This window comes from Podarcis raffonei, chromosome 8 (genome assembly GCF_027172205.1).
Source record: "Podarcis raffonei isolate rPodRaf1 chromosome 8, rPodRaf1.pri, whole genome shotgun sequence".
Classification (NCBI taxonomy): Eukaryota; Metazoa; Chordata; class Lepidosauria; order Squamata; family Lacertidae; genus Podarcis; species Podarcis raffonei.
The window spans coordinates 91,213,558-91,233,682 of NC_070609.1; the positions used below are offsets into that span (position 1 = coordinate 91,213,558).

A 20,125-nucleotide genomic window follows, 5' to 3' on the forward strand; every position below is an offset into this window, starting at 1 on the left:
CCTGCAGCAGCTGCCAGAGATTTGGGTGGCCTTGTAACTTTTTAAGAAACTGTTTTTGGGGCCATGTGTGCTTCCACCTCTGCCCGTTCTCTTGTCCTTCTGCTCCCTTTTCTGATGTTCCTCTGGAGTACTCCCACCTTCCAGCCTTCCTTTCCGAATCCTCTGTGCTTCCTTAGGCTTGCTGAAATTGGAGTCTGTGCCTCCTCCTGTTTTCCTAAACTCTTACTACTACTGCCCCACAGTAGAGGATCCTCTGCCTGTTCCACTCACAGCCCGGCAACATGATAGACATTGGGTTGGTGAAGCCAGTCAATGTCAGAGATGACGTTATCATCAGTCCCACCACCAACTCCCTCAGTGCATCACAATATGATGCCTGTGGTATCAGTTTTAAGTTGCACCGTGTTCTCATTCTAAACAATGTGGTCTGAAATAGACACTCCTGCCCCCCCTTCTTTTTTTCCAAAGCACACATTTCTCAACATGCAGACACTCTGTTTGGACAGGGGAGGCTAGGAAGGATCTGGCATTCTAATCGGGAAAAGGCTGTGAGCAGAGTGGAAGCACTGGGAGAGAGAGAAAAAGAGAAGGGGACTTCCCAGATAACAGCATGTTTCACTGCATGGCCATGTTTCTGATTTAGCATCAAGCATCCCCTGGAAACATTCAGGTCTGAGTATGGCGGGCACTTGCAATAATTAGTGCCTCCAGAGACATCTAGCCACACTTCTTCCAGGATCTCTTCAGCAAGTCATCCTCCCTCCCGTTCTTACTGAACAAGGGCAAACTCACCGTCCTCTGGCTGTGGTGTCAGGAAAGGAACGCACAACAGCTACCAAATTGTGATGGTGCTGTGAGACATGGCAGAGGGACCTGCACAATTCTGGCAGCTGCAAAAGAAAAGGATGTGTCAGTTGTGAAGTTGCCGGGGAGGTGGGTTGAGATGGTTACTTATGGGGAGAAGGAGGAGACGGAGTGGGTGGGTGATGTTTCAAGATGAACAGCTCCAGTGAACATCTGCAGGCTATGCAGGCTGTGCTTGCAAGCTTCCCATAAACCAGGGCAGGGAACCTCAGGCCTCAGGCCTCTCTAGCTGGCCCTCTGAACTCTCCCTGAGACATGTCCTTCCTCAGGCCACACCCCTCACCCCTCCACAAGTTCTTGTGGAGCCTGATGTCTGCTCAGCTGCATGGTGACAGCAAGCAACATGGAGCCAACCTGATGCTCCGTGCAGCTCTTATGTCCTTTGCTCACTAGCTCTCAGCTGATATTAAACTAGCCTGAGTTTCTCCCTGTTGCACAGCTACATCCCTCTAACCAACAGCTGGTATGAAATCCTGGGGACTCTTTCCCATTAAGGGTGTTCAGGGCCAGGCTGCAGCTGGAAGGGGGCGTTGGAGATCTGATCTGGAGCAGTCTCAGCACAGTGCCTGCCTCCACCCAGCAGGCTGCTGCAACCTCAGCCTAGCCAAGCATGTCAGCTCCAGACAGAAGCATACAAATGCCAGCAGCTCTGTCAGGCTCTGCAGGGAATTGCCGAACCAAAGCTCGAGCCAGGGGTTCATTAAGCCTTGCAATTAATTAAGCAGCTGAATGGAAGATGCTGCTGGCTGTGGTGCAGAAAGAGGCAGAGGACAAGCCTGAATCAGCAGGGCCCCAATGGAGGGGAACCCTATTGCTGCAGCAGGTTTCTGAAGACAAGAAGAAGGTACACATGGATTGTAGGAAGAAGCAGTGCCTATGGGCAGGGACTCTCCAGTATTGCACACTGAAAAGCTCTGCTCCTGCTGCTGCTGCTGTTATCCACAACCAGGACAATGTGTAGACCCCCAACATGAAAACCAATCTTCCAAAATCTAAGCCCCAAATAAATCATGTATCTTGAGGAAATATGCATACACTTCCTTATATTGTATCACTTATTCAGATTGCTTGACCCACATTTGTTTTCCCCATCCCCAAAAAGTAGAATTATTTTAAGCCAAAGATTAGAAGAACGGAAGAGGGTGGATATTGTGAATGGGCACAGCAGCAGAAATCACGAAAAAGAAACCACCGAACATTCCACTCCTGTTCTGTATACTCAAAGTTATTATTATTCAAGAACATGTAGGCACCAAAAGAACAGGTAACAGAGAACAAGTAATGCAGACTTACAGAATAAAATAATAACAGCAAACTCAAACTCTGAAGGTGCAGAATTTTTAGTAGTAAATTCTTCCTTCTAAGGCTATAGTATTAATATACTGCCAATGTGCCTTCAGCCACAACTGGTGGAACCAGGCATGCGGCATCCTTTCCTTAGGGCTGTGTTTTCTTGAACAGCAAACAGAAAGAATGGCAATGTGTAGCACCCAGCAAAAATTCATTACATATGTGTGGTGTCTTGGGGGCGGGGGGAAACCACCACCCACACAATGTGTTTCAGTGCATCCATGGTGAGGTGACATGAGATTTTTATATTGGATTTTCTTCCCTTAATAGATTATCTGTGGATCAGGAAGATTTGAATTAATTGGGAGTAAGGGCCAGCTGCCAGTTGGATGAGGATGTTGTGTGGAAGCTGCAATAAAACTGAGACACAAGCAGTTTTGGATTTGCAGACCTGGCCCACCCAAGGGGCAGGGTGATGCACATGCCTCAGGCGACAGAAGTGCAAGAGGGGGCAGGGGAGCAGGAAGATGACATTCCCGTTTCAAACAGGACAGGCCACCCCTGCAAACAGGCATTAAACATCCTGTGTGGACAAGACTGCTAACTAAAGTGGATTATAATTTTCATTCCATTTGAGAAAAAGCAACAGGAAGTCTGTGCAAGAGAGAATCTGTCTCCTTTCCCACACTTGGGCAGGAAAATTGGTAATGAGCTTAAACCAGTGATGTTTTAGTTGTGCATTGTGACTGAAATCTGCCAATCCCATCCTGCCCTGACAAGAAAGACTGGCAACTCTTTTACCGCTCCTTTGTCTTTGACAGCAGCCTGGCAGACAGAAATTCAGCAGGTGAAGCTTTTCTGGACATGGGAAAGTCTGACATGGAAATGTCAAAGACACACAAGCAGAGTCAGCAAAAAAGGGGAGGCAACTCTGTTCACAGGTGTACTAACTGGAGAGGTCACTACCTTTTCTGACCAGTCCTGGATGCCTTCAAACAGCACCAGCAGCAGTTGCTGAAGCCCTGTCTGGGGATGCTTCCGCAGGTTCTTGTCCAGGCCAAGCCGGCAGAGCAACACGAGGAGGGCCAAGCGCTGGCGGTCAGGGTAGGAGCGCGGATGGGACGCCACACACAATGTCAGGAACTAGAAGGAAAGGAGAAACCCAAACAGTGTCAGGAGGATGTGGCAGGGTGAGAATGAGGCAAGGGGTCTTCCCCAAGCCTGACCCACCAGGAATATCTTAAGAAGAGCATCCCAGAGGTTCTCCAACACCAGTTGGATAAGGCATACAGATTAATTTGGCATGTATTCATGGCTAGCCGGCAGGCAGGCATCCAAGCTCCCAGATCAGTCCTACTTCTAACTGCAACCTGCCACAGCACAGTGATCAGCGTGGCCTGAAGCACTGAGCACTGGCTTGGGACCCAGCAAGATCCATGTCTGAGGACCACCTCTAATGTGAATTTGTGCCACTATCTCTCACTATTAGTTCCCCTCTATAATGTGGAAAGAACAAGTCACCTAACACAACAAAGATAGAGAAGCACTTTGTAGATTAGAAGTGCCAGATGGGTGAAAAAGTCTAGCAGCAATACAGACGATAATACTGTGTTTTTAGAGCAATAGCCTGGAGATGGGCAGAGTCTCCCAGTGCATTTTCAGGGGGGCCATGAGAACGCAACACAGAACATGCCAAGGAAGCCAGACACCAGGGCTTGTCCACACTTACTTTTAGTCCCACTCTTTGCAGGCACAGGTCCTTGCTTTACCATGCGTTGGTTTTTTGCCCCAAATTCTTCCTGCAAAACCCCACTCTTTAAAGCTGAATCCGAGCAAATGTCAAGTTGGGCTTTCCATGGATTGACATTTGCTCTGATTGAGCTTTAAAGAGCAGGTTTTTGTGAAGCAATAAAACACAGTGCTCAGATACGGAGCTAAAAAGTGCAGACCATGCCTGGAAAGAGCAGAGGAAAAGTAAGTGCGAATAATTCTGAAGTCCTATCTGTAGAAGTCAGCTTCAGACTGATTATTAAGGGGCTCCTTTGCTGGTCTCCTTGTAGTTTCTACCCAGGACTAAGGAACCTTTTCCAGCCTAAGGGCTGCATTATCTCTTTCTCTCTCTTTATATATAATTTCTCCCCCCACCACGTATATACAATATTAATTTGAGAGAACAAAAGAGAAGTAATAAAAAAGTATAATAATGGAAACTTATAGTACATATTGCTTTCTTGATCTACATAAAGTCTCTGTATAATTATACAGAAATGCATTATCATATACCTAATAAAATGTGTGGATTTGCTTTTTCCTGTACTTTATTACACCAATACATTATAAATGCACTCCATTTTTCTATAAAACAATAATAAGATTGCCTGCCTGCTCTGACTTTGACTAAGTAAGTTAATTTGATCATATTTACAATGTCCCACACTGATTATCCAACAAAGGGGCCCTTATTTCCCCCCAATTATGACTTATGGTTATATGAGCATAGGCATAATAAACTAAAAACCAGTCTTTTATCATCCGTTATAACATGGTCTTTAATATATCCACAAAGGATAACCAATGGATCTACTAAAAGTGTATGCAGTGGTACCTCAGGTTACATACGCTTCAGGTTACAGACTCCGCTAACCCAGAAATAGTACCTCGGGTTAAGAACTTTGCTTCAGGATGAGAACAGAAATCAGCTGAAGGCTCCATTAGCTAAAGTGGTGCTTCAGGTTAAGAACAATTTCAGGTTAAGAATGGACCTCCAGAACGAATTAAGTTCTTAACCCGAGGTACCACTGTACCCTGTGACTGTTTCTATTTCTTTTATCATCGCCCGACAGAATTTCTTCATTTTTGGACAAGTCCAGAAAATACATTGTATATCAGCCTTATTTGTTTTACAATGGCAGCCTATATTGCTTGTTGTTCTGTATATATGACTATGTTGTTCTGACATCAGATACGATCACTAATCATTAAGATTAACAGATATGGTTTGTTGAGGAATATTTAACCATTCTTTTTGGGGTGCCAAATGCTAGTGGGGATGGGCAGTAGTGGGCGGTGCAACAAAATGTTAATTGCACCTTTATATGGTGGTATTATTAATATTATTATTATTGTTTGTTTATTTATTATTTTATATTGCATCCTTCACCAGTAGGTCTCAGGGCAGGTCACAATTTTAATTTCAGTATTAAAAACAGGCAAAACAAATTGCAAACACAGGAATAGCAGCAAAACTGCCCCCCCCCCAAAATAAGGGCTTTTTGCTGTAAGGAAAGTAACAGGAAAATGCACTGGAAAGTGTAGGATAAAACTTGACACAACATTGTAAACAAATCAGAATGCTCAATAAATAGCAGGTGTTATCTAACCTCCATGAAACTTTGTGCAAGGAAATCAGGATGAATGCTCAATAAACAGGCTGTTTATTGGGTTTTGAGGCGATAGCTTTAACCCTAGGTTTGAGGAGCAATTAGTGTGTGGGGCACTGCAAAACAGGGGGTTTTCACTGCAAAATGCTGCCAAACTGTTGCCAAACTTTGGCACCAGTTTGGAGTAAATCAGACAATGTTGGATTTTGGGGTGTTAACCACTGAACTCATGTTTGATGTGTCAATTACTCAATTTGTGAGGTGGTGCAAAACGTGGGGTTTTCCTTGAAAAATGCTGCAAAGCAACTACAAAACTTTGGCACAGGTTTGGAGGGGATCCAAAATTTTGGAGTTTCTGTTAATTATCCTGCCTGGAAGCAGGCCTTATGCCCCTGGATCTATTTCTGCCTTGACTCTGACCTGGACCAGACCAGCCTTGCCTCCAGCCTGAACTCAACATTCTGCTAACCCCAGTTACCTGCTCTGATTGCAAAGACTGTGTAATGGTTTTAGGGGTTGCTCGTGCGTAAGTTGCCGCCACTCCTGGCTAGGTTACCTGTTGAACCCTTTCTGTCTGGACAGCCTCTAGCTTCGTGGCTGTCTCAGTCGCTGTGGGCGTTTCTTGAACTTCTTCCAGCAATAATACAAGGAGAAAGAACTGGTGGTTCTCTCCCTTGCTGAGGAGGAGCAAGGAGAACAAGAGGCAGCCTACCTCTTTGTGCTGAAGGCTGCAGTGGAACTGGCCAAGGAAGGATGGAAATCCAAAGCAGTATCTTGCTGAATTATTCAAGTCGGGGAATGAAGTTGTTGGTCTAAGTAGTTACAGAAGGAAGTGGTGGACCATGGGGCAATCCAGGTTCTAGCACAGGGGTAGGTAAACTAAGGCCCGAGGGCCAGATCCAGCCCAATTGCCTTCTCAGTCCGGCCCATAGACGGTCTGGGAATCAGTGTGTTTTTACACGAGTAGAATGGGTCCTTTTATTTAAAATGCATCTCTGGGTTATTTGTGGGGCATAGGAATTTGTTCATTCCCCCCCCTCCAAAATATAGACTGGCCCCCCACAAGGTCTGAGGGACAGTGGACCGGCCCCCTGCTGAAAAAGTCTGCTGACCCCTGTTCTAGCACCTCATTGCTGCCAATTCTCAAGCAGATTAACACCCGCTTTGTGACTTGGTTTCCCCTCTGATGCAGAAGGCAATACCTGTCCAGCATATCTGAAGTGTTCAACAGTAAATCTGAGGAGCTCCAGCAGCTATTTAGTTGGGGGACTGTATGACCTGGCGATGGAGGAGCCTGAACTAGAGACCTGCTCTGTGTCTTCATCTCTTGCCTGGGGAAGACAGATGCTCCCCCCACTGAAAGAACATGCTGCTCCTTTGCTAGTATAAACCTTAGGACGTCCTCCTTACTTCAGTCCCAAGAGCCAGAACAGGCACAGGAAGGGTGGATTAAGGGTTTGTCCCATAGGATCTTCAAACAAGCAGCTGTCTGGCTTAGCTAAGTGTCAGCATTGGCCATGCCAGTTATTCACCCATTTTCACCTCCACAAGGCCAAACTAAAGGAAGAGCGGTTTCTGTGCAGCTTTCCATTTAGAGCCCCCAGGAAGGAGACAGAATATGGTGATTCTTTCCCCTGCGGCCAAGCAAGTCCTAAAACTCAAAAGCATGCTCAAATTCCCAATCTAAATGATTCAGATTGGGAAAACCCACACATACCAGCTTGTTTTGCATAATTTATCATAATTCCAGCAACCAGAGCCTTTGATGGTGTAGAGGAGTGGTGCCTTTCCCTGAAGACGGTGCTTCTGTTGCAAGGTGTTATGTTCCCCCTAGCTATCAAACCACATCTTTGTCCCTGGAAAAATGTTATCCACCCCCCTGCAAAAGAAACCTAGCACATCAGTTGCAGTTTTCTGCAAATGTAACTGCGCTGCTGTCACAGTTTCATAGCAACAAGAAAAATTGCATCCATGGAATATCACCCTGCTTCACAGCCCTTGCATTTGATTCAGCAGCTCACTTTTAAAAGTTTTTAACCAAGCCCTGTTTCTGAGCAGTATGACACACAAAGCACGGAAAATTGGTCCTTGTTGCAAGCATTTTTCTTGGCGCATCAGATTTCTGGGCTCACGCTGTCACACCAGGAATGCTTCTGTGTAACAAATAGCTCTGACACTTTCAGGTTGTGATGGTTTCAGCAGTGCTTTCCCCCATCACCACTTGAAAATCCTAATCCCCTGAGTAGGGGCATCACAATTAGCTGCCACAGAGATGATTGTGGTATGTGACAAACAGCGGATTAGGAGGATGTCAGGCAGAGGAGCAGGCCGTTGCAGGGAGGCAAGAGGAGCTAATCCACACACAGGGTGAATGAAACCAGATTAGCTAACATCAGAACCAGATTGTGGAAATACAGTAAATGCCAGTCAAAACCTTATTTCCAGGCCTAGCTCAGTCTTCCCCAACCTGGTGCCCTCCAGATGTTTTGGACTACAATGCCCATCAGCTCCAGCCAATGGTCAGGGCTGACAAGAGTTGCACTCCAAAACATGTTGAGGGTGTTGTGTATTGAGTCAAAGGATTTTATATCTGAGGGCACCTAGGCTTTGGGTCTTTGCTATTAAATAGGGCCTCCTCATCCAGAATCTGGGGCAGTCACATGGCTTGTCTTTGACAAAAAAGGCTTTCTGGAACCTATCACATTCTGGGCCTCCCAGCAGATCATGTGCAATGTTAGTTTCCAGAACCTGCTTTAGATAATCTAAAGCCCTTCCTCACTGTCTGTGTCTCAGCCAGAAAATGGTGGTTGCGTATGAACAGAGACAGGAGCAGGTGTAGGTTTTGATGCTGCCAGTGAGTTGTTACCTTCACTCCTCTCATGTACAGCCTTCAAATCAAATCATAACCACCTCTTCCACTGCGCCTGTCTCCCCATGATTCAGACAAGCTGTTTGTTTAATCCCCCGTCCCCCCTCTGTGAGTACCCTGCATGAAACTCTTCTTTGGTGGTTGGTTTGTTTTTTTAAAAAAACCAAACAGCTTTTTTAACCCCTGAAAAACTGCTCTGAGAAGAGTGCTGGCACCAGGGCCTGCCAACCCACCCTGTACAAATCCAGTTTCCATTGCAGACTGGAAAAACAGGCTTCTCCTAAATTCAGTCTGGAGGAAGAGATTGGGAAGTGTGCCCAAAATGCAGTGGGCATGTTTTCATGCTGGGTCGACAGCTGGGAGTAGCTATGTCTGGATGCACCGGGTGTTTTGCTTGACGCTTACCTTAAATAGATCTCCAAGCACTGATGTCAAGGTGAGCTGCCAAGACGCTCCCTCGGGAAGGCTCTCGCTCTCAGTGTCTGCGGAGCCAGGAAGGTCTTCAGAAACCCTTGAGGCAAGAGGAACAAGGAGGAGGTCAGCAGGGGGCGACCAAGGGCAACCCTGGATGATCTAGCACCAGGCCTGGAGTCCGAGGCTGAAGACCTTGGGAATGCCAAACTGAACAGCATCTGATCACGAGAAAGGAAACCTCACTCTCTTATTTATCCACGCAATGAAAGCAGAACATTGTTTAAATTTTAGCATGGATAAAAAGATTGTTTATAACCCTAACCCTAACCCTAACCTTTAATAAGTTTACAAAAGTATGAGATTAATGAACACATTAACACAGAACATTCATAGGAGAATCATAGGTACATTATTATAACATTACACTATATACAGAGCAGTTTCTTTCAAGCTCTTTTGGATGCAAACATCAATTATATCATTAAAATCCGTAAGTCACAGTTTACCATTCTCTATGCAGAGAATGCTTTGATCAGAAAACTGATCTTGGGACATTGGTGACCATAGATCACTCTTTATCTTTTCTAGCCTAAAAAAATGATCATTCACCAGTACAGTTTGCAACCATTAACCATGGGAACAATCTGAAAATAGTTTCCAAAGGTGATTGCTGAGCGCAGGGTGTGGACCAAAGGTGGAAGAACTACCCCAAGAGGAGCATGATGTGTCCCATACCAGAGGTACTGCCCGTCCCCCAACACCCCATTTTTTTGGTAACAAATTGGGTGCCACTACCAATAACTTGATAAAAGTGCTGCAGGTGTCAACACAAAATGGTCTTGGACAGCAAAAAAGAAAAAAAAAAAAAAAGAGGTGACTATTCTCCATACCAGTGAGGACTGTCACAAAAAAGCACTGGTTGCAACTCTTTCTTTCCATTGGGACTGAGTAAACTCAACTGGACAGAGCTGGAATAATTGTGCTTTTTCAGAGTCTCCCCCCCTCTCCCCTCCCCATACGAAACCACTTGAGTCTGGCATGTTGCCAGCTGCTGTTTTGAGAAATAACTTCATCCTAACCCAGGGAGTGGAGGGCTTCCAACACACACTTTCATCATGGCAACGTGGAGCAAAAGGCGATTTCACACTCTGCTCCAGATTTCTGCTCAGCAAATCTAACTTGGGGGGGGGGACCTCACTTCTCAGCCCCCACCCTTCGTTCCCATTAGAAACCTTCAGTTTCAAGGCTCAATTTCTCAGCCATCTCAGATTGCTCTGGGCTGAAACTGAACATGCAGGATCAGACGGCAGCCATGATTCCACCCGCCTTTTATTCTCTTTTATTTATTTCTTCCTCTTCTTCATAACCGAAAGTGATTTTAAAAAATGCCTCTTTTTATTATTAGAAGGCTTTTAGCTCAAAAGTCTGACCTACATTGAAGACTGTATAATTTAATCAGGATGAAAGAAAGTTCTCTCGTTTCTTAATACCACATTTTTAACTCTTACCATCCTGTTGATGAGAAATCTCATAAAAACAAGCACTGTTCTTGAATTTCCTTGGGGGGGGGACACACACAGCAGCACCATCTTTAACTCTTTCTTTATTCCAAAGCACAGGCATTTCCACACGAGGCTTAAATGTGTAGGCAATACGAATCTAAACTCAACTTTGGCTGAAAGGTAGAATCTGTCTGCCTGTGCAAAATTCCCTGTTATTACATACCCTCCAACATTTCTCCGATGAAAATAGGGAAGTCCAATTCCATAATGATAATTTGGCCAAATTATCATTATGGAATTGGACTTCCCTATTTTCATCGGAGAAATGTTGGAGGGTATGTAATAACAGGGAATTTTGCAAATTTGACATAAAAATGGCCCTCCACTTTCCTGTCTGCACCAGCCACATTCACACAGTGACAATATAACTGGGGCTGCACAGTGTTTCTTATGCATACTCTGTGCGTCTAATTCTGGAATGTTCCCCAGCAACTCTTGTGTGATTGGTTAACTCTAGTCACATGGGAGGTATCTCATTATCCATTTTGTTTTGTGGGTGAGTGACTTGGCTGTAATGGTGGCATCTCCATGAACACGGAAGAAGAGACCGTGTTAGAGAATTCTCCCTCTCAATGCAATAGAGGAGAGGAGTGCTCATGTTTCTGGATGAATGCATGTGAAGTTGATGCACAGAAGTTGATGTTCTCCCAAAGAAGCAGGAAGGAGAATGGGGAAACCTCTCAGAAGGAGCTGCATGGCCAAGGCAGGTCATGTGCAGAAGGCTGAGAGCAAGGACTGGAAAGAGGGAAAGACACCACTTGTTTGAATGTTTAAGGAAGAAGCTGTAATCTTCAACTAAGAAAAACCAAGCCCATGCTTGGATAAGCATGTGAATGTAAATATTTTGCATATATCTTCTTTAGCTATATGTTATACAGGTAATAGCTTTTGAATAGTTTAACAAGTGTTTGGACACTGTTCTATTCTAATTTCAGGAAATAAAATTTCAAGATTTGGCTTCCTAGCTGCAATTTAGCTACTCTGCCAACCATAACTGGGAAGACGTCTCTGTTTCATCACAGCATCCATGACATCATCCAGCCCTTGACACAAGGGAGAATGGATTGCGAGTTGCAGGTTATGAAACTCCACACGGGATTTTTAGTGGCTAACAGCATAATTTGCGAGCTTTTTTGCAGAGAAAGTCTTCCTGCTCTGCCATGACCTCCCTGCCAATTTGAATACAGTAACAGAACTGGAGGCCCCTTGACTGTCCTCGGGTCCAGTATTGGACCATTTCGACCGGATACTCCCTGCCAATGAGGACTGATTCCTCCGAGCTGGAAGGCCTACCACTTGCCCCCTTGACCCGTGCCTGTCCTGGCTGATTAGAGCGTGCCCAGACGAGGTGCAGGTCTCCCTGGGTGAGATCATCAATCAGTCCCTTGGCACAGGGACTTTCCCAGGGGAGTTGAAGGAAGCAGTGGTGCATCTGCTCTTAAAGAAAACATCTCTAGATCCTTTAGATCTATCCAATTACCACCCAGTTTCGAATCTTCTGTACCTGGGTAAGGTAATTGAGAGAGCAGTTGCCAAACAGCTTGGCAGGTTTGTGGATGAGACATCGGTTCTGGATCCATTTCAGTCCGGCTTTCACCCTGGTTATGGGACCGAGATGGCTTTGGTCGCCCTAACAGATGATCTCCGTAGACAGCTGGATTGAGGCGGGTCAGGACTGCTGATTCTCTTAGATCTGTCGGCAGCCTTCGACATGGTCAATCATGATCTTTTGAACCACTGCCTTGCTGACATGGGGATTCAGGGCACAGTCCGACAATGGCTGCGCTCCTTTATCTCAGGTCGGGGACAGAGGGTGGCGCTAGGGAAGGAGTTGTTGCCGTGGCACTCCTTGGTGTGTGGAGTCCCGCGGGGCACAATCCTTTCTCCGATGCTTTTTAACATCTTTATGCGCCCCCTTGCCCAGACTTTTTGGAGTTTTGGGCTGCGTTGTCACCAATATGCTGATGACACCCAGCTTTATCTGTTGATGGACGGCCGACTTGACTTGGCTCCGGACACACTGACCAGATGCTTGGAAGCTGTGGCTGGATGGCTGGGTGGGACCTGGTTGAAGTTAAACCCTTTGAAGACATAGGTCCTCTGACTGGGTTGGGATGACATGGGGTTGGGGGGCCAACTCCCATCTCTTGCGGGGGCTCAATTAGTGCCAGCGCCTTTTGTCAAGAGCCTGGGTGTAACCTTTGACGCCACCCTTTCCATGGAGGCGCAGGTTGCAGCCACAACAAAGGTGGCATTTTTTCATTTCCGCCGTATTAAGCAGTTGGTCCCTTACCTTTCTCGCCCTGGCCACAGTGATCCATACGACGGTCACCTCTAGGCTTGATTATTGTAACTCACTCTACGTGGGGCTGCCCTTGAAGCTGACCCAGAAACTCCAGCGGGTGCAGAACGCCATGGCAAGGCTCCTTACGGGGTCCTTGCTGAGGGATCACATTCATCCAGTGCTTTACCAACTGCGCTGGCTTCCCAGTGGAGCACAGGGTCAGGTTTAAGGTGCTGGTTTTGACCTTTAAAGCCCTATATGGCCTAGGACCCACGTACCTACGGGACCGCCTCTCCTGGTATGGCCCACAGAGGACCTTAAGGCCACAAATGACAACACTTTGGAGGTCCCAAGTCGCAAGGTGGTTAGTTTGGTCTCGACTAGGGCCAGGGCCTTTTCAGCAATGGCCCCAACTTGGTGGAACGCTCTGTCACAAGAGACTAGGACCCTGCGGGACTTGACATCTTTCCGCAGGGCCTGCAAGACAGAGCTGTTCTTTGGCCTTTGGTTTGGACTCAGTCTGACCCTTATGTTTCCCTCCCCTTAGGTTTTGATCTATTGGCTACTTTTAAAATGAGGCTGCATTTTAAATTGCATTTTAACCTGTATTTTAAATTGGTTTTTCTATTATGTTTTTATTGTAATTTTACTGATGTTAGCCACTCTGAGCCTGACTCTGGCCGGGGAGGGCGGGGTATAAATAAATTTTATTATTATTATTATTATTATTATTATTATTATTATTATTACTAATCCTAACAATGTCTACTTACAAAAAGGGAAAGGTAGTTAGGATTCCAGCCTCAAACTTGATTTTTCAGGTATGCGAGTCAGTCAAATCTTTTAAGAGAACACAGTATTTTGCCCGTCCCTCATGATAACAAAACAGGATTTTTCATTTCAGTTTAATATTTATTTCCCCATTTTTCTTTCTATAGAAACCAAATGCAAGCAAAAAAAACTATATCAAAAACAGCAATATAAACCATTCAACAAATGGACGAACCCCATGAATGCTTCCTAGGCTGTTGGATTTTCTATTCCAGAGCAACGTGTTCCCCACGCATCCGCTGCTCAAATTGCTTAAAAGCAAACAAACACACACATTCCCACAGAGGTAAATGTTATGTTGCTACAGCCTTTGAAAGGACCTCAGCTATCTCTGCTCATGTAAATAAGTGGAAAGGTGTGAAGGGAATCAGAGCCTTGTGTGTTATGCTCATTCAGCCATGGGATTGAGCCAGAAGCTCAGCTAAGGCCCCGTGACAGCTGCTAGATTCTCCCCTCCCAGAGCTATCGAGAGCTAAAGGAGCAAAGGGGAGAATAAGACATGGCATGAGCCCTTGGCTGCGATGTAAAAACAGCTCAATTCACTCTTGCTCAGGTGCAAAGCGATCAGGTGATGGTGGAGGAGGAGGAGGAGGATTGGTGCAGAGCAAATCACAAAGGCCAAACACAGCAGGAGGGGACCTGGCAGCCTGCCCAGGCGCTGGCAACAATAGAGCCTTAATAAAGCAAACCCGCCTGTTAATCCTGTGGGTGGGAAGCCTCTTGACTGCCAGGCAGTGGAAGTTACACCTGGCTCTGCGCAGAGTTTGAGAGAATGGAGCAGAGAGGCTACCACTGGGCCCAAGGTCAAGGGTTTGGAAAGGGTCACAAGACGTCTCGTTCAAAGGGGGGAATTATGCACTCAATAGGTTATCAAGGACACACACACAAAAGCAATCAGAGGGAAAAGGATGATGGGGAAAACAGCTTGCTGAGAACAGAAATTCTTCCTACTGAACAGTGGAAAATGTGGCCTCAGATTCTCAGTCACTTTTAAGAGCTGGGCTGGAGCAAGTCAGTGTTGCTGCTTGAGGTGAAGGACAAGATGGAGACCCCGATGTTCTATGTACAGAAGCCAGCTGGCCTGGCAGTTGAATCTTATTTCATTATATTTGAATGCAATAGTGTTCTCTATCACATCTGAGGGCAGCATCATTACCCTATATTGTTTTGTGGCTTGGCCCTCCCCCCTGGCTAGTTATCAGAGTGCAGAACAGGCACATAGCATACATAGCTCTGGTCTCTCTCTCACACACAAAAAGAGCACAGCCATGGGGTTGCCACGGCTGCCCTCCCAGCGCCTGCCACCCAAGACTAATGGCAGAGTCAGCCCTGTCCAAATGTCTTGCTACTCCTCCACTGCCCAGAGATGGAAGAACCAGCGTCTGGGCTGATGTCAAGCTTCAGAGGCACATGGCAAGCATTAGGCAAAGGTGAAGTCATCACCTGAGATGACGGATTTTGCCTGCTTGTCAGAGTAGCAGAACTCCCTGGAGGCACCATTAGGAACTGAGGGGTGGGGGAAGAGAAATTCAGGACAGTTTGAATTCCACTGTGATGTGAAAATACCTAATTTGCACTTTCCCAAACAATATGTGAACTGAAACCAGTCTTTGAAACTCCCATTGTTCTAGGCACATTTTGTGACAGGGAATTTCGTTAGCGCAAGTAGTTTCTGAGCTCTGGGTACAGTACTGCACCTAAGATTTCAGATTAAAACTGCAGAGTGGAAGGAAAGGAGGACCTTTTTCTGCCTGCCCACTTCCAGCTACTCTCTGAAGATTGGAGAAGAATATTAGGGGGGTGGGCAGGGCAAGGACTAGACCATGTGAAAATGAACATAATATTTTAGCTGCAGTTCATTCACTTCCAGTTTTGTATTCTTGTTGTATCGTGCCTAGACATTCTGTTGTTGCGTCCATAACATTGATTTAAGGTGCCTTTTAGCTCCTAGCTTTCATATCTCAGTTTCTAACACTGACTGAAACACAGCTGTCCTTTGACATTTGCATTTCTCCCAATGCTGTGATGCTGCAAAAACGTGTGTGCCAGGGGCAAGTGTGCCCTTCACAGTTTGGGACCAGTTCACCTGCAAGACGACTTTACCCCAGTATATATCCACTTGCCCTCGTTGATCTGCGGAGCTGGCACAAACACAGTCCTAAAACTCATTCTGCATTTGTAAGAATACAGTCTTTGAGTGCGACAGCTCCCACACTTTGGAACTCCCTGCCTAGTGACGCCAGGCAGGCTCCATTTGCCACCTGCTCAAAACATTTTTCTTTAGGCAGGTCTACCTAATGTTGACATGTGTTTTCATCTGTTTTTAGGTTATTTTGTTTTTAATTATTTTGAATGTTTTAAACAGCTGTCTTAACTGTTTTTTATTGATAATTTTATTGCTTGATTCTTTTTGTAAACAGCTTTCTGAGGGTGTTTTTTTCTAAAAGCAAGTGTTACATAAATTTTATGAAATAAATAAAATAAAATAAATAAAATAAAATAAATATATGAGTGAAAATAACATAGAACAATGCTTTGCAAAAATGTATGGATTAGTCAAAACTGCACACAAAAATATGCACATTAGGATAAATTTGTTCTAAAATGCTGATGAATATTCATTAGGACTTTTTAAAAATGGCAAATCAGAAACTGATGAAGAAATATGGATCACAAACTGTAAAAAGGAGCAACGGAGAGAAATTGACAGATTCGTCCCTCCCAGGCTGCAGTGCCCCGCAAGGTCCTCCTAAACAAGCCCCAGGAAATGAAGTGGAGCTAAGCAAGGGCCTCTCAGTGGGACTCGCACAAAACTTGGATTTTTAAAAAATCTCAAGTGCCAAAATGTCTCAGTCCAATCCTGTGGCCCTATGCCTTGGGTGCTATTTCCTGAATTTCTGTTTCTGTGCCAGGAGGCAACCCTGGGGTGTGGAAAGTCCAACTGATCTCACATAAGACACTATAAGAAGAATGTGGCAAATAGGAGACAGCTGTTATGTGTAAAGGTGATTAAAGGATCCTTAAACAACAAATTCACTTTTTAAAAAAGTTTTAACCTTTTGAAGTGACAGAGAAATGCATTGAAAAGTTTAGGATTGATGAGGAAGCTGTGGAAATATACCCTGCAAGCAAATCAGGATGAATTATGTTGTATAACTCATTGGTCTTCCGCTGGTGGGTCAGTACTGACTAGTGAGTAAGAAAGATTAGGAAACGGGTTCTCCAATGCATGTTTGGATTAAAAGTGGGTCCTGGGACCCACTATTCCACCACGCAGCACAAAACCTCCAGATATAAACCTGCCAAGCCAAAGGCTTATACAGTACCGCCTAGCAGACTTCTACAAAAACAACAAACCCATATCAACACAAGAAATACAAGACAAACTAGGGCATGCCCCTGGCTAACACACTACCAAATTACATGCCCTCTTTAAATAACTCAGTAGTAAAGTCAGCAGCAACTAGGCTCTTGACAACCTTCAAAAACCTCCTCCTAACAACAAAGAGACATGGCAAAGGGATGATATCCACAATATACAAAATACTGCTCCAAAACCCCACTAGACGTAATCAAAAAGCAATGGGAGGACAACATAGGCTATTAGATTACCCCACCCAGTGGAACAGGATGTGGTCTAAACCCTTCTTTAAATCCATAACAGCAAAAAGAAGTCACTTATCAGTGAAAAGAAAAGAACCCACTCCATAAAGAGCTCATAACCCACCTGCTCTCAGCAGCCAGAAACATCATAGCCAGACACTGGAGAGACCTGTCAGGAGTAAGTATGGACCCATGGTACCAGTATGGGAAACGGCCTTATTAGAAAAACTAGCCAACAAACTGAAATTGACCCAGGGACAAATAGAAGACGACGCCTTCACCCTGGTATGGTTCCCCTTTATCATGTACACAGCCCAACAAGACAATGACAAGCATCCGCCGACAGCATACGAATCAGTCTGGCTAAACTGATTCAAAAATACATACTCACACTCCGCTCACACATAAAAACAATTCTCACTACAGCCAACCAAAGACAACCAACCACACCCTAAGTCCCCCGCAACCTTTCTCACCACCAAGGAAACACAGCAAATGAATAGTAAGAGAACCCATACAAGTGACGCTGACACAACCCCCCCCCCACTAAGTAGAAGAGCAGAAGCATAACCACCTGACCCCACCCCACTCACCATTCCCCTCCCCCTCCCCCTTTTTTCTCCCTAATTGTTTAAAGCAATTCATGAACCAAGAACCTATACATTGACCACTAATAATGAAACATATGTTGTAAATATTTTTCCACATTAATATGCTATTTTTGTGATATACAAATGACATGAGAAAACTTGGTATACTTATTTGTATAACGTTATTCTTGTTTATAAAACCAAATAAATAAATAAATAAATAAATAAGTGGGTCCTGGGTCTGAAAAGGTTGAAGACACCTCATGTAACTGGCCTGTAAAGAACAAAAGCTCCACCAGCTTTTACTGATGTGCTTGACATTTCTAACTTGTTTTACTGCAATACTGTGCTTTTAGTTGGTAACGCACCTTGTGATATTTAGATATGAAAGTGTAGATTATAAACATTAAAATAAATAAGTAGCTATCTGCTATCATCTAACCACGGTGTAAGCAAGGTGCAAGCAAATCAGGATGCCGCCTGGAAGGTCCCTCTCTTGGCAAAAGGGCTATTTGCCTCCCTCCAGCCTTCTAGAAAGGGGACCAAGCTCATCGACTCGTGAGCCACCAAGCGCACCCTCTCCTGGGAAGGGCCCTGGGCTACAGCTGGGACTGCACTCAATCTGGGCAGCAAACTTCCCTCCTAGCGTGGTTGCATGTGACAAGGCCAGAAACATCTGGCCCACCTTGCAACGTGGTTGCTTAGCACAGCTTTCCAGCACCCGCAAGCCCTCTGTTTCTCCTCCCCACCCTGGCTTTGTGGCTGCCTTTATGAACCTGGCTATCTTCTCTTTCCAGACTCCCATCATTTACTTGCTTCTTTGCTTCCCGGCCTGTTAATTACAGGCCTGATGTGGGCGAACAGAATAGAGGGAGGGGGTGTTATTTAGATGGATAACTGCTTTTGTTTCCTTCCCCCTGCCAGACTTTGGAAACTGGAAGAGGTGAGTTAAAAGAGGAAGATTTATACCAGGATCCTCTCCCTGCGGCTCACCACCAGGATTTATAACCTGCTCTGGTTCAAACTATGTTCAGGAACTGGTGGCTCATAAAAGTGAAGGATTGAGAGGTGCCAGCTGGGACCAGGTGGCAGCAGATGCCGGGAAAGACACCCTCCCCCCAGCCCTGCCGATGCTGCTCCTGGCCTCCAGCCATCTCCTTATTGCAGCTCTGGGCGTCCCACACATGGAGCCTTCTCAGTCCCTCTCAGTTCTTAATTTCAGCTCTCAGGCACTAACAGCCATACTGAGTCAATGCTGGGCTCAGGGTGTCACAGCAGGGTTCTAAGGTACACAGCTAGGCATAAGCTAAGCCGGCGTTGTCCCAACACTTGACCTGCCCTCTGAGCTGGGTGGGCATGGTGGTCCTCCCAAGGCTTGGGACTGGGCAATAAAGAGAGCGCTCCTGGGAGGAGGCTGGGTCTGCTCAGCCCAGTTGCTGTTGCATCCTTGGCAATGGAGGCGGAGACAATACGGCGGGCTCACTATCTAGTCTGGTCTCAGGGGAGCACTTCACGGATGAGCGGGGGTGTTGAAGTCATGCTGCTGCCACATTGGAAACATCCAGTAACACGGAGGTGAGGCTGAGAGTCCTAGAACTATACCTACAAGGCGCCACGACAATAGCAGCTGAGGAGCATGGGCCCCTGACAAGTTCTTGGACTTGAACTCACATCACAATGGTCAATTGTTGGGAATGACAGGAATTGTGTTACACAAATCAAAACACACCTGTCCTCCTAAATTCACTCTGAATTGTGCAATGCAGTTCTCCAACCCAAAAATGTGTACAAAAACTCCCCTTATATAAGAGAAAGTGTGCACAAAATGCACATATTGGCAAAAATAGCATGCACTATAATTAGGAGAGATGCACACAAAAATATGCACAAATTTTCATTTGATTTTTTTTAATTTATTTTTTGCAAAATGATGTGAAAATGGGATGGACTGAATTTACAATTAGAAAAATGAGAAAGTGATAGAAACCAAAATTTGCAATTTTATCCATCCCTAGTTTTCAGACCCAAAGTTCTGTCATTATGTCACCTTCTGTTCTGGGTCAGAGCAGAATCCAGTACATCCATCAGACTGGAAAAAGCCAACACTTTCTTTTTCTAGTCCTCATGGATGTGCAGATAAAACAGGGAGAAGGCTTAAAACTCAAGTGTGGAAGTCAGTTCAGTAAAGTACTTGTGCTATTTCTTCTCCATACACCAGAATCATCCCAACTTGCCTTTGCTGCTCCACTGCCAACCTGCTTTGGGCTGCTCTCCATTGCTCTAGGGGTGTGTGGATATGAAACAACAAGCTGGGTGTTTAGTGAGGCAAACTCAGCATTGCTTTGCCCAATGCCAAACCCATCCACAACAACACACACCAATCTGCTTGTATAAAGAAAGGCCTTTTTCATGCTCACTGGACTGGTGCTGATAGGCAA

General features: G+C 45.4%; 1 protein-coding gene across 5 annotated transcripts in view; it reads right to left on the reverse strand.

The window, feature by feature from the left end:
- Positions 1–20,125, reverse strand: part of FAM178B (family with sequence similarity 178 member B) — a 184,660-nt gene that overhangs the window by 96,147 nt on the left and 68,388 nt on the right. For 4 of the 5 annotated variants that reach the window (XM_053401559.1, XM_053401558.1, XM_053401557.1 and 1 more), the window contains 3 exons: positions 8,809–8,914; positions 3,121–3,297; positions 793–890 (listed from right to left, as the gene is read on the reverse strand). In XM_053401559.1, the coding sequence (XP_053257534.1) occupies positions 793–890; positions 3,121–3,297; positions 8,809–8,914 (381 nt within the window). The remainder of the gene's footprint in view (positions 1–792; positions 891–3,120; positions 3,298–8,808; positions 8,915–20,125) is intronic. The other variant, XM_053401561.1, reaches the window with a different exon arrangement.